Here is a 13,031-nt window from a genome sequence, read left to right as displayed (position 1 = left end):
TGCACTCCTGGACTACTGTACTGTAGATGTGTGTGTGTGCTTGCGTGTGCTCGTGACTGTGTGGCCATATGTCGCATTGTACGGTGACCACTTACTGTACCTGAGAATGCGTGTGTGTGTAGACGTCCGCTTCCCTTTTTTCCAAGGTTACTGGGGACAACGCGGACACTTCAGTGGGCAAAGGGTGCTTTTGTGTCCTTCAAGACTGGAGGCATGAGAGGGCCCTAGAAGGGCTGGTGAGGTATACACGAGTACGGTCTGAGGGCAGATACGGACTTCCAGTGTCATTTCAGAAGAAGTTGCTGTGTCATAGGAATACGAGAGGGCGCATGAACGACCATAATCTCCTTAATACGGTGACGTACCCTCAGCTGAATAAAATCGTCAGGACACCAGAAGGAAATATGTTAAGGATATTGATGTAACGGAAGGACGAATCGAGGGAATGCTCCTTTAGGATGCGGTGAAGTCCTTTGAGCTGAATGAAGTTGTCAGGCCTCAATTAAAAGGAGAGATGGAGGTGACATCACTTCTTCTTAGGGGTCGAGGCTGTGGCCTCGTCTGTGGCTTTTAGTTTGGTAAAGGTCCTACGCCCAGCGCTGATTTTACCTATCATTATTATATTTTTTCCCGTTGAGGATCTGAATGGGATAGCGTTCGAATGTAATAACCCCAACCCGCACTTCCCAGAGGATCCCCCACTCCCCTCAACCTATCCCCCTCCCCCTCCGCTTCCCCCCTCCCCTTCCCCTTCCCTCCCACATCCCCCCCACCCATTTTCTCCTCCCATTCTCTTCTCTAACCCCCCACAAGTCTCCCTCCCTGGTCCCAATCATCCTGCTCCTTTGCCTTCACTATTTCCTCCTCCTTATCCCCCTCCTTTATCTCCCCTCCTCGTCCTTCTCCTTCATCTCCCCTCCTTGTCCTTCTCCTTCATCTCCCCTCCTCCTTCTCCCCTCCTCCTCCATCTCCCCTCCTCTTCCCTCTCCCCTCCTCCTCCCTCTCCCCTCCTCCTCCCTCTCACCTCCTCCTCCCTCTCCCCTCCTCCTCCCTCTCCCCTCCTCCTCTTTCCTACCCCCACTCCCCTCTTCCCTCTCACGTCCTTTCTTTCCCCTCCTCCTCCTCCTCCTCCTCTTCCCTCTTCTCCTCCGCCTCCCGCTGTTTTCCCACTCCTGTTCCCCCAACCAAGTCAATGAATCGGTGCGCCGTTCTCATGAACAAAAAATGTAAATCCCCCGTCCACCACCACCACGTTCCTTATGATCTTGGAGGTCATTAAACCCTTTCCATCTTGAGAGTCGAAGGTGAGGCGATTCCTGCCGCCGAGGGAGATCCTCGTCAAAAGTAAAGGGCCGGGGGCCCCCCACACGGAGGGACGGAGGCAGGGAGGGAGGGAGGGAGGGACCTTGGAAATAACTGGGAGACAGGAGGGTCCCGGGAACGGGGACCGAGAGGCTGTGGATTAGGTGGATGCTCTTTGACTTGACTACATCATCATCATTATCATCATCATCATTATTATTATTGTTGTTATTATTATTATTAATGATAATGATAATAATAATAATGATGATAATAATATGAATAGCAATTGTCTCCAGTACCAAAGCAATGCACAAGTAATGGCTCTGTCAGGTTGAGTGTGATTGTAAAGGGATCTTTACTAAGTGGAGAGTGTATTTGGGCAGCATTGGCGCTGAGGGCAGGAGGAGTGCGCGTTGAAGTGGATTATTACAGAGTAAAGGAAGCAAGTAGACGTAGAGTTGGAATGAAGTCTTCTGAGAAATATTTATTTGGGGAATGAAACTGATTGTACCCGTGGCACTGCATGGAACAGAGAATATAAGGCCTACAGGAAGAGTCTGAATGCTTTAGACGAAATCTTTGAGAAATAGGATAGGTGTTGCAAGAGTGAGAATTGCGTAGTTATGCTAAGAACGGGGGTGAGGAAAGCCATGGAATGAATAGGGTAGATTAAAAAGTGTTGAAATGGTTTGGGGGTATGGAAGGAATAGACCAGGATAAAGTAACCGAAGTAATAAATGTGAAAAGCAAAAAATGCACCGAATGAACCAGGCGTGGGGGGGGGGGAGAAGACCGGGGATGTGGTGGGTAGATGAATGTCTGCCGAGCCGAGAAGCAAGAGTGAATCACACAAATCGACGGAAGGAGATTGTGAATGGATGAATGAAGGGATGTTTCTCTCTGATTCATGAATTATTTTGAGAGTGATGAAGCCGTGGGGGTATACAAGCTTTGGCTGTCGGACCCTGCTCTGTGGAAGAAATGTGCCTTGCTTTATTGCCTTTGACCCAATCAAAGGATGGACGACAGGGGATGATCCGTTACCGCAGAGGTGCTGCTGGCTGGCTGGCTGGCTGGCTGGAGTGGGAGGCGTCAGGTTAAATGGGCTCTAATTGTGAATGACGTTGGGGTGTGCGTTGAATCGGCCACTCCTCTTTAAGGGGAGAAAGGACTTTGTTATATGTCATTGCTATTGCTGGTGGTGGTCCCTTTATTATTATTATTTCATACTTCGAGGTGACCTATAACCCTTGAGTATGCTGAGTTACCCCAGGTACCAAAAGACGCTACTTCCTGCTTTTGCACCACAAAGCGCTCCTTTGTCATGTTCCCCAGTGCTCCCTGGTGACGTGTGCTCCCTCCTGACTTAGTGTGGCACCGAATGCCCTGTCTTTTGTTTCTCACTTCTCTAACGTGGCGGGCCCTCGTCCTAACACACCCCACCCCCACCCCCACCCACTCCTGCCCTCTCGACCACAATTGCCCAGCCGACACTTGCCACATCCTTCACATACCTGCGACGGTTTCTTCTTTCTTTTGGTTCTATGAGTTGAGGCTCATCTTTCTTTCCTCCCTCGCTTTCCTCCTCCTCCCCTCGTCTCTCCCATGGCCTCCCCTCTCCTTTTATCCCTTCTCCTATTCACCTCTACTCTTCCTCTCTCTTTCGCTCTCCTTCTCTCCGCTCCTCTCCCTTCCCCCTTCCACCCCCTCCTTACCTCTCCTCTTCTTTTCCCTCTTTTCCTCTCTTCTACCATTACCTACCTTGCCCTCCTCCCCTTCCCTCCACCCCCTCTCCTTTTCTCCCCTCCTCTCCACCCTTTCTCCTCTCCTCCCCTCCACCCCTCTCTTCCCCTCTCCTCCCCTCCCCTCTACCCCCTCCCCTCCCTTCTGCTGTACCACCTCTCCTCCCCTTCACCCTCTCTCCTGCCCTCCACCCTTCCCCCTCCCCTCCACCCTCTCCCCTCCTCTCCCGTTACGTCTTCACTCCTCCTCCTCCCCCTCCTCCTCCTCCTCCCTCCTCTTCTTTCTCTCCTACTCGTCATCCGCCCGCCGTCCTCCTAGACCACTTCTCCACGTCATTTTTCAGCCATTACTGCAGAACAAAGGCCCGAACTTCCTTCGAGTCTTCCTCAGCTCCGCCCTCTCCTCCTCAACCCATCCACAGCACTCTTCCTCCACTTTCTCCACTTCCTCCACTCACCTCCTCGTAACATCAGGTCCTCGACTCGTAGCCCTCCACACGGTCGTCATCCTTTACTCGGTCTGTTTTCAGTCTGTCTGTCTGTCTCTCTGTCTATGTGTCTCTGGTCATTTTGACTTGAGGCGTCTCCCCCTCCCGTTTTTTTTTTCTTCCTCGTCCACTTCCTGTATTCCACTCCACTTGGTTCGCACAATATCCACTCGCACTCCAGAAGACGACTCCACGTTTCCTTTCGGCTTTGTTTCCACTTGAGGAGGAGGGGAGGAGGAAAATGAGAAGGGCTTGAGGAGGAGAAAGGGTGGAGGAGAGGGGAAGGAGGAGGAGAATAGGTGGAAAAAAGTGAAGGGACATAGCTGTGCATTTTTATTTCGGAGAATATTGGGACCAACGGCTAAGTAGACAAATAGAAAGAATGGAGTATAAACTTTTACATTGTGCTTTATCCACTTCAGTTTCTAGTCATTTTTTCTAAGGACAAATTACACATGGAGGTGTGTGTGTGTGTGTGTGTGCGTGTGTGTGTGTATTCAACAAGAGTCCATGTTTGTGATATTGGTGTCTCCTCCTCACATTGCACCATCCATTCTCCTTATTGGGGGTAGGGGAGGTCTTAAATAGATATGGTCCCAAGAGGGGGCCGAGCCCGAAGGGTGGGTGGGTGGGTGTGTTTGTAAAAGTCATGCCTGTTCGCTTCCTCTTTCGTCTCCGGGAAACTGAAGCGTCATCATCGCAGAAAGGTCAAATTGTGATGTTGTGAGGTTTTGGACGTAGTCCCGATCGTGGATGTTGCGACGCTCTGGACGGACTCCAGATGGCGGATGTTGTGAGATTTCGGACCAAATGGGAAATGTTGGATGTTGCAAAGTTTGAACAGAGTCCAAATATGCGATGATCCGAGATTTGGACCGGAGGCCCATATGTGGCACGGGATATTTGATCCCTGGCGGCAGCAGCAGCGCCTCCTCCGAGGGTGCGCCTCCAACACGACGCCCGGAGGAAAAGGGACTGCCGATGTGTAATGGGATCAGTAGAGTACAGACAGACAGACAGAGACTAGCACACACACACACACACGCACACACACACGAACACAGATATAGACAGACAGATGTCGCCCGACAGCACATGCACACACGGAAAGCGGAAACACATGTGATATGTTTTACTCATAGTGTTATTGTACTTTTAGGTTCAAGCTGTGTAACTATGTGCAATATGAGTGCTTGTACTTGTACGTATATATATATATATATACATATATATATATATATATATATATATATATATATATCTGTATATATATTATATAATTCCCACGCGCGTGCACTTGCGTATGTATATTAATTTACATCATAGAAATAGACGAGGAGAGGCTGCATGCTAAATCGCAGAATTAAGAAATATGCTAGGACTTACAGATAGCCATTTTGCTGTCATCGGATGACAATGAACGCATTGAATGGAACAATCAGAGTAGGCAAGAGATAGGTGCCCTTTTAATTGTGTTGGGATGGTTTCCCTAAGTTTCAGGTGGCAGCTGGAGAAATATGATGTTAACACACAGCAAATGGGTCAATGGAGAAAGGCTAGAAATGATTTTTGTGCTTCACCCTAAGGTGTGGTGCAAGGGCGTGTCGTCCTCGTGCGCACCTCCGTCTTCATTTCATCACACGCAAGACGCAGCGGCGGCGGCGGCGGCGTCGGAGCTAGTGCAGGGTCGCTCGTTCGGCTTTTATCATCATCATCATCATCATTATGCTTTCGTGCGGAGGTCTTTATCAAGGGTTATGCGTCTTTATACGTGAGCAAAGAACTGATAAGTGCTCGAGCTAGACACCTCCCCCTCCCCCTGGGCTTTTTTGTGGACATAGCCTAAGATACCACCAGCAGCAGCAGCAGCAGGAACGAAGGGCCTGGCCAGCAGGCAATTAAGCAGTCGTGCACGCTGCCGGACGCTGAGCCCGGCCGGCCGGCCGGTCGTGATCAAGCACTTCGAGGAGCTACAGCGGCTGATAGATAAGCTGCTGCTACTGGTGATGGTGAAAAAAGAGTGATTGTTGGCTTTGTTGTGTCATAAAGAATAAGACAACAGGATCACCGGTAAAAAGAGTAATAGAGGTAGAGTAAATATTGGTGATGACGGTAGTTTTGGTGACTGTTGTAGTAGTATTAATAACAGTTTTAATAGTAATAGTAATAGTGGTAAGAGGAGGAGAAGGAAAAAGATGAAGAGGAGGTAGAAAGGATGGTATTTGGATGGTAGCAGCCTTAATGTAATTATTGTATTACTGTATTATTAATAGTCCGCTGCGCTTATTGTTAATACTAATAGTGTGGAGGAACAAACTTTAACAGTAGAAAAAAATTATGATAACTAACTCGTAGAAAACGGAAACCCCACTCAGCTTCACCCCACCCCGTGTGAACAAGTTTCGCCTGCCGACGGCCAGCCAGGTGAATTTCACACAAGTACTTCGCACTCGTTACGGAAGTTGACAGGACAACATATGCAGAGGGCGTCATTTTTGGGGAGAGGTTATTCCTGTACCTGAACTGCTTAGGGGGAGGGTTTCCTTTTAGCTCAATGAAATCAACAACAGCGGTAGGCAGAACAAATGTACACGTCAGTACCGGTGCAAGGGTTCAGAGCTGTGTTTCACAGTGAGGAGGATTACACCAGTTAAAGGTTCCATATGTGGTAGAAGGGAGACTTTGCGTGTGGAGTTGTTATTAACAGCGAGGCTGGCTGGCTGGGGGTGACCCCTAAGGCGGAGCGAGGGAGCGAGGGAGCGAGCGAGGGAGGGAGGGAGAGCACGAGGATACGGAAACGCCGCAAGAGGCGTGTTTCCTTCAGGAGTCTTGTTGTTCTTTTCTTCTTCATGTTTAACTCGGACTCTCTTCGCTCTTCCGCTGCCTCTTCCTCCTCCTCCTCCTCCTCAACCGGCAGGAAACCTTTGTCCGTCTTGTCTGTCCCCCTTCCCCCCCCCCCCCCGGTCTTGGTATGGACGTGTCTGTCGTTCTTGGTAAATGTGCGTCAGCCTCGGTATTTTTTGTCAGCTTGTGTATGCTTATTTGTCAGTTTCAATATCAGTCTGCCTGTCACTAACCGTTCGCTCGTCAGTCTGCACCAGTATCTGTTTTGTCGGTCTATGTGCATGTATGTTAACCATTGCATCTTCTTGTCTGTTAGATGTTGTCTTCCAAACCAGCCCGTATCTTTGTCAGTGAATCTTCTTCTGTCTGCCTGCCTGCCTGTCTGTCTGTCTGTGTGCCCCCCTTCCTATTTAGCCGCGGCCTAAAAACTCATCACCGAAAAGAGATTGTTTATCACCATCTCGAGTTTCTCAGTGACCTGTAAACCCTCACCTCGCTCGCATCCTCCTCCTCCTCTTCGTCTCTCTCGCACACACACGGGGGTGTCTCTTTGTTATCACGCCCCTCCTCTCTCTCTCTCTCTCTCTCTCTCTCTCTCTCTCTCTCTCTCTCTCTCTCTCTCTCTCTCTCTCTCTCTCTCTCTCTCTCTCTCTCTCTCTCTCTCTCTCTCTCTCTCTCTCTCTCTCTCTCTCTCTCTCTCTCTCTCTCTCTCTCTTTTCCCCCGTCCTCCTCATTTTCCTCTGTTTCCTTATTTCCCTTCTTTTTCTCCCTTTCCTTCCCCCCATCGTTTCTCCTTCCCCTTCCTTCGGTACCCTTTCCTACCCACCTTTCCCCTCCTCCCTCCCCTTTCTCCCCATTTCTACCCTCTTCCTTCCCCTTCCTCCCCCTTCCTTCCCACTTCCTCCCCTTTCTTCCCCATTTTTTCCCTTTCCCTTTTCTTTCCTTTTCCTCCCCCTTTCCCTTCCCATTCCCTGTACCGTTCCATCCCGTTCCCCTTTCCTTTTACTCTTCTCCTTCGCTTATTTCCAATCTCTCTTCCCCATCGCTTCCCTCCCTTTCCTCCCCTTCTCCCTCTCTTTCTTCTCTCTATTTCCACTCTTCTCCTTTCCCGTCTCCACCGTATCTTCCATCTCCTTCCCCTCTCTTCTCCTTTCTTTCCCCTCTCCACTCTCCCTCTCCTTCCTCTCTCCATCTCCCCTCTTTCCTCTCTCCATTCTTCCTCCCTTTCCCTCTTCTTCTCCCGTCTTCCCCCTTTCCCCTCTTTCATCTCTCCTCTTATTGCCCTCCCCTCTCTTACCCCTCTCCCCTCTTCCTCTTTTCCCTTCTTATTCCCCACTATTTCCCTCTCTCCTCCTCATCTTCCTCTCCCTTCTTCTTCCTCCTTTCCCTGCTTCCTCCTCTCCCCCTTCCTCCTCTCCCTTCTTCCTCCTGTCTCTCTTTCCCCTCTCCCCTCTTTTCCCTGTCCTCTCTTCCTCCTCTCCCGTTTTCCAACTTTCCCCCCGCTCACCACTGTTTCTTCTCCCCCCTCTCCCCTTTCTCTCCCTTCTTCCCACTCTCCCATCTTCCTACTCCTCCTCCCTCTCGCTCCGCCACCTCCCTCCCTTCCCCTTCTCCTCCCTCCACTCCTCTTTTCACCCCTCCTCCCTATCCCTTCTCCCTCCTCCTCCTCCTCCTCCCTCCTCCTCCTCCTCCTCCTCCTCCTCCTCCTCCCTCCACTCCTGGCCCTTTTCCCCTCCTCCTCCCACCTCCCCTCCTCCTCCCACCTCCCCTCCTCCTCCTCCCTCTCCCCTCCTCTTCCCATCTCCCTTCCTCCTCCTCTCTCTCCCGTACTCACCTCCCTCTCCCGTCCTCCTCCTCCTTGTCCTACTTCCTCCTCCCTCTCCCTCCTCCTCCCTCTACACTCCTGCTCCCTCTCCCCTCCTCCTCCTCCCTCTCCCCTCCCCCTCCTCCCTCTCCCCTCCCCTCCCCTCATCCCTATCCCTACTCCTATCCCTCCCCTCTCCTCCCTTCCCTCCTCCTCCTCCTCTCCTCTCCTCCATATCCTCCTCGTTCCCCCTCCTAATCAGTCCTCCTCCCTCCCTCCCTCCCCCTCACCTCCTGTCCCTCCCTTCCTTCTTCCCCCTGCCTTTCCCTCTTCCTCCTCCCCCTCCCCTCTTCCTCCTCCCCCTCCCTTGTTATCCCCACCTCCTCCTCTTCCTCCTCCTCCTCCTCTTCTTGCGAGGGTGTAAGAGCATGAGTGCGCATTTTCATTATACAATTGCTGAAGAATTTATGGTTGACAACAAAGCGCGGAGGAAGGGCAAGAATATTTAATGCCTTACACTAAATGATCGTCATTTTCTTTTCCTCCTTCTGCCCCCCGCCCCTTATTTATGGTCAAGGTAGGCTGCGGAGCAGAGATGGAGGGAGGAGTAGCAAGAAAAATAAAAGGACACGGGAGTAAGGAGGAGGAGGAGGAGGAGGACGAAGAAAATGAGGAGAAATAGCAGTGGCTGTCATCCTGAAGGTATTTCGTGTAATAGTGGTGGTGATGACGATCATATCGATGGTGGTTGTGTTGGTGGTGGCGGTTTTATTGGTGGTTGTAGTGATCCAGGTGATGGTGGTGGTGGTTGGAATGGTTCAGACTGTAGTGTAGTGCCTGGTGCTGGTTTATGCGAAGATGGAAAGTGTGATAAGTCGGAGACGGATGACGATTGCAATTAAGATGAACTGACTGGTTCGTTGGAGTGGCACAGTTAGCCTAGTTTACGGACCTGTTAGCGTCAGGGCATTCTAATCGACCGGAAGCCGGACCTGCACGTCTGACTAGCAGCTGATAAGTGAAGTAACAAATAAGAATAAATGTCAGAATAAGATAGGGCGACGAGGAAGAAGACGAAGACGGTGAAGATGGCATACTGGAGGAGGAGGAGGGAGAAGATTCATAGATGGGAACTGACTTCTTCAGGCATAGATTCATTTGTTTCGTCCACTCACCACCCGACCCCACGCACGTACTCTTACATTTATGTACATGTGCACGCGTGCCTGTGCGTTCAAAATGTCGACTGCACACATGTATATATTCGGCGTGGTTTCTCCTGAAATGTATAAAACATGACCACAGTCAGGCCGTCCCCTTGCCTGAGTCACATCGGCACCGCGCCGTCTGATGCAGACGTCGCCGCCCCACTACGTTGCACCACACCACCACCACCAGTGCTATACCGACACCACCACCACTACTACCACCACTTCCGCCACTGCTGCTGGTGTTGCTGCAGCTGATCTTACTACACTCACTACTACTACTACTACTACTACTACTACTACTACTACTACTACTACTACTACTACTACTACTACTACTACTACTACTACTACTACTACTTTTTAATGACCTCCATCCTCGTGTAACTGTGTGGTGAAAGGAGTCAGGATCTGTCGCCCACTGACACCGTTCAATAGCCCCGCTCTCACCAATGACTGTGGTCGACAATCCTTTTATATTTCATATTATATAACTTTAATGTAGCCAAACACAGAAGTTCCTTTATCTGGCGTTCTGCTGCAGTCTACCCAAAATCGAGGTCCTGTATGTGTCCTGATTTTGAGGGGTGGGGACCTGGTACCTCCCAGACATAGTAGGGATAATCTAAAAAGTGAGAATAACAATCTACATCTCATCCACGCCACAGTACTGCTCTTTGGCTGCACCTCTGCCACATGAGCGTAGAATGCCTCTGCCCTTGGACCCATCCTACCTGAAGTCGTGAGGGTTATCAGAGTGAATGAGCCCCGGTCCAGATTGTGTACACACTCCTCGTACATCCTGATTTTTTCGTTCTCATTTCGGGAGTGGGATGCCTCAACAGTTAGGTCGTTGTAATAGGGGGCCGTTGGATCAGATATTCTTATATCAAAGAAAGCTGGTTGTCCCAGTGTCCAGAAACCTCTTGCGCTGACATCTACTCACACTTCATCTGATGTACTGGAAGTGCGGTTCTTGAAGTTCCCCCATCCTAGGGGGGTAGTGTTGGTTCGTTAGTCATATCTTTGCAAACCTCCCGAAGCATTTGGGCAGCGAGATCACTTATCTCGCCATATCTCATGCAGATAAATCTACCCTGCTTGCATATCATCGCATGGTTTGGAACAAACTGTGTACCTCAGGAACATCTGTTAGGTAGTCCATTGGCCCTTATAGTGGCCATCCAAACCTCAGAGTAATGGCATCCATTATTTTATTCATTTATTTATTCATTTATTTATTTATTTATTATATATAGGTAAAGTCCCGTTACCCTGACTGGTACTGCTGTCATTCAATTGGAAGCCCCTTCATCCTGTGCCATGGCTCTTTCTTTTCATATGATTCAAGAGCCGATCCAATAAGATGCGAAGCTTCTCGTTCTGCCTCATTTCCCTGACCTTTGATAAAATATTTCTTCTAATATCATTCATATTGGTTTCATTCTGTTGATCTCGTGACACGATGTTGTTTGTCAGGGAGGACGTGAGTTTCATAGTTTGGATGTGATGGCAAGGTTAAGCGGGTTTGAGATGCCCAGCTTCCCCCATTCTTGGTGGAAATTCAATTAGTTTTTTTTCCTGTTCGTTTAGTATCCGTACTATTACTACTACTACTGTTACTGCCACCACTAGTGTCACCACCACCACCACCACCACCACCACCACTGTCACCATATTAGTGTTATTGCAACTCGTAATACTTCTGCTGGAATTATTATTGCTACTACCACTACTGCTGCTGCTGTTGCCGCATGCACGCCAACCCCGACGCTGCTTTTTTCCACCACCTACTTCCCCTTGCGACGTATTCCCTGTCTTATACCTACAGTAAATTAACTCCATCCATTCTATAACGAATTACTAGACTAGAGTTGGTACATGTGAGGTATGGAAGCAGTGTATAAGCGTAGTTTTAGCCAGAGTGAAATATATGAAGAGCACCAACTTATGAAATGATTTTGTTGAGAAAGCCGCAACCCTTAAATGGAATAAAACTGTTTTTGTAGCTTGGAGCAATCTGTAGAATTGCACGACTCGTAAAGGAAACAAGAAAAGTCTTCCAGTAAGAGCTGGGAGAGGAGGGGCGGGGGGCGATAGAATGGTCCTAATTTTGTTAGGGCCTATTTACACTTACTGTGGTCTTAGAGCTGGAAAAGGGAGGCCATGCGAGGCTTCTTGATCCAGTCGGGGGATTTTAGACTTTTCGAATTTTCACGGGAATATACTCCATTAAGAATTTTGGGATTTTTTTTTCGCGAATCCCTTCTAGGGTCTGCTGTAGGGTGAAGTGACGACCCGAGGGTGGTGGGCTTGGCACTCAGGCATGGGGGGCGGTACTGGTTCTAGTGTGACGCCGGATTCTCTCTCTTTCTCAATCAATCAGTCAATCAATCAATCAGTCTAGAAATCTGAGGTTTCCTCTGGAGTAAAGGAAATGTTATCCTGTGTACAAGTCGCCGCTGCACCTTGTTGTCCCTGTAGCTAATGTGTAGCGAATGAGGTTCTCTCGCTGTAAATAAATCGTTTTGTTTCATGATATTACGGATTTATTACGAATAGGCGGGGCTGCAGTGACGCCGCTTGCGATTTCCGGTGTAATGAGGAGGAATAGTCGAACGATCTGGAGTTGCGAGTGAGGAAGTGGCTCGTGCGGCCGGCCTCCCGAGAGACATTTTAGTCGTGTGGTTTGGGGGCTGTGCAACCGCCCTTGATTGCACAGGCAACGAGGTTTTATATCTCCCTCGGAAAGGTCGGGATGGTTTTGGACCCTTGGTACAGCTTGCCCGGTTACATTGGCACGTGCAGACATGGGCGGGGATGTACAGGCAGGTTTACTTGTCCGGAAAACGATAGATGAAAGCAGCGCAACGGTTTGATATCATGTCGGCAAACTAAAAGCACGACGTCTCGACGTCGTGTCGAGCGAAGTAAATTTGTTTCGAGTTCGCTCCGAGCTAATGCGCCCTTTCACTAACGGTCGCTGGATCAGTTGGCGCGCGTTTGTTTCGGTCAGTGATCTCGGGTATTTCCTTTTTGTTTTGTTTAACTCTCTATGACCATCCTATATGACAGTGATAATAACGTTTGTTGTACTTATTTTTTGGAGAGTTTGTTTTTTATTTTGAAGAAATGTTTATTTGACAAAACTTGAAAATTAAAATTCAATACTAGTGTTGTTATTATGGAACTCTATTTCTGCCATGTTAGTTGAAAAGATAAAAGTTGAATTTCAATTTAGGTGTACGTGCTTGACGAGGCCCCGCTAAAAAGGGTCTTCCGTGAGCGCACACGAGTCGGTTAAAAATCTACACTGACGCCACGTTGGAATGTCTGGACTACTTTATTGCCAGCTCATGCTGAAATATGTGACTTGGTCATTTTGTATATACACGCTTAACTGATATTTTTCCCTCTCTCTCTCTTCTGCAGTATGAGATCACGCAGACGATCCAGCTGGAGGCGAAGGTGGAGCGCCACTGCCCGTCGAGTTCGGGGACTGACTTCGTCTGGAGAGTTTGGACCCCGAGGGGCGTCGAGGTCCAGCCGGTCTTCAAGAATGCCTTCACTTCCACCACACTCATTCTCCACCCGTTCATCCTGAGCGGAAGTGAACGCGAAGATGATGGCAGAAGAACTT

At 49.4% G+C, this 13,031-nt stretch overlaps 1 protein-coding gene across 4 annotated transcripts in view; it reads left to right on the top strand.

Annotated features, from left to right (window-relative positions):
* Nucleotides 1–13,031, top strand: part of LOC143024761 (uncharacterized) — a 271,674-nt gene that overhangs the window by 26,733 nt on the left and 231,910 nt on the right. For all 4 annotated transcript variants that reach the window (XR_012966299.1, XM_076183888.1, XM_076183902.1 and 1 more), the window contains exon 2: nucleotides 12,824–13,031. This exon is cut by the window's right edge and continues 340 nt beyond it. Coding sequence is in view for 3 of the 4 variants with exons in the window: in XM_076183888.1 (XP_076040003.1) it covers nucleotides 12,824–13,031 (208 nt within the window). In the remaining variant the exon portion in view is untranslated. The remainder of the gene's footprint in view (nucleotides 1–12,823) is intronic.

This window comes from Oratosquilla oratoria, chromosome 1 (assembly GCF_046742065.1).
Source record: "Oratosquilla oratoria isolate Oo_2021 chromosome 1, ASM4674206v1, whole genome shotgun sequence".
NCBI lineage: Eukaryota > Metazoa > Arthropoda > Malacostraca > Stomatopoda > Squillidae > Oratosquilla > Oratosquilla oratoria.
This window is presented reverse-complemented; position numbering and strand designations above follow the sequence as displayed.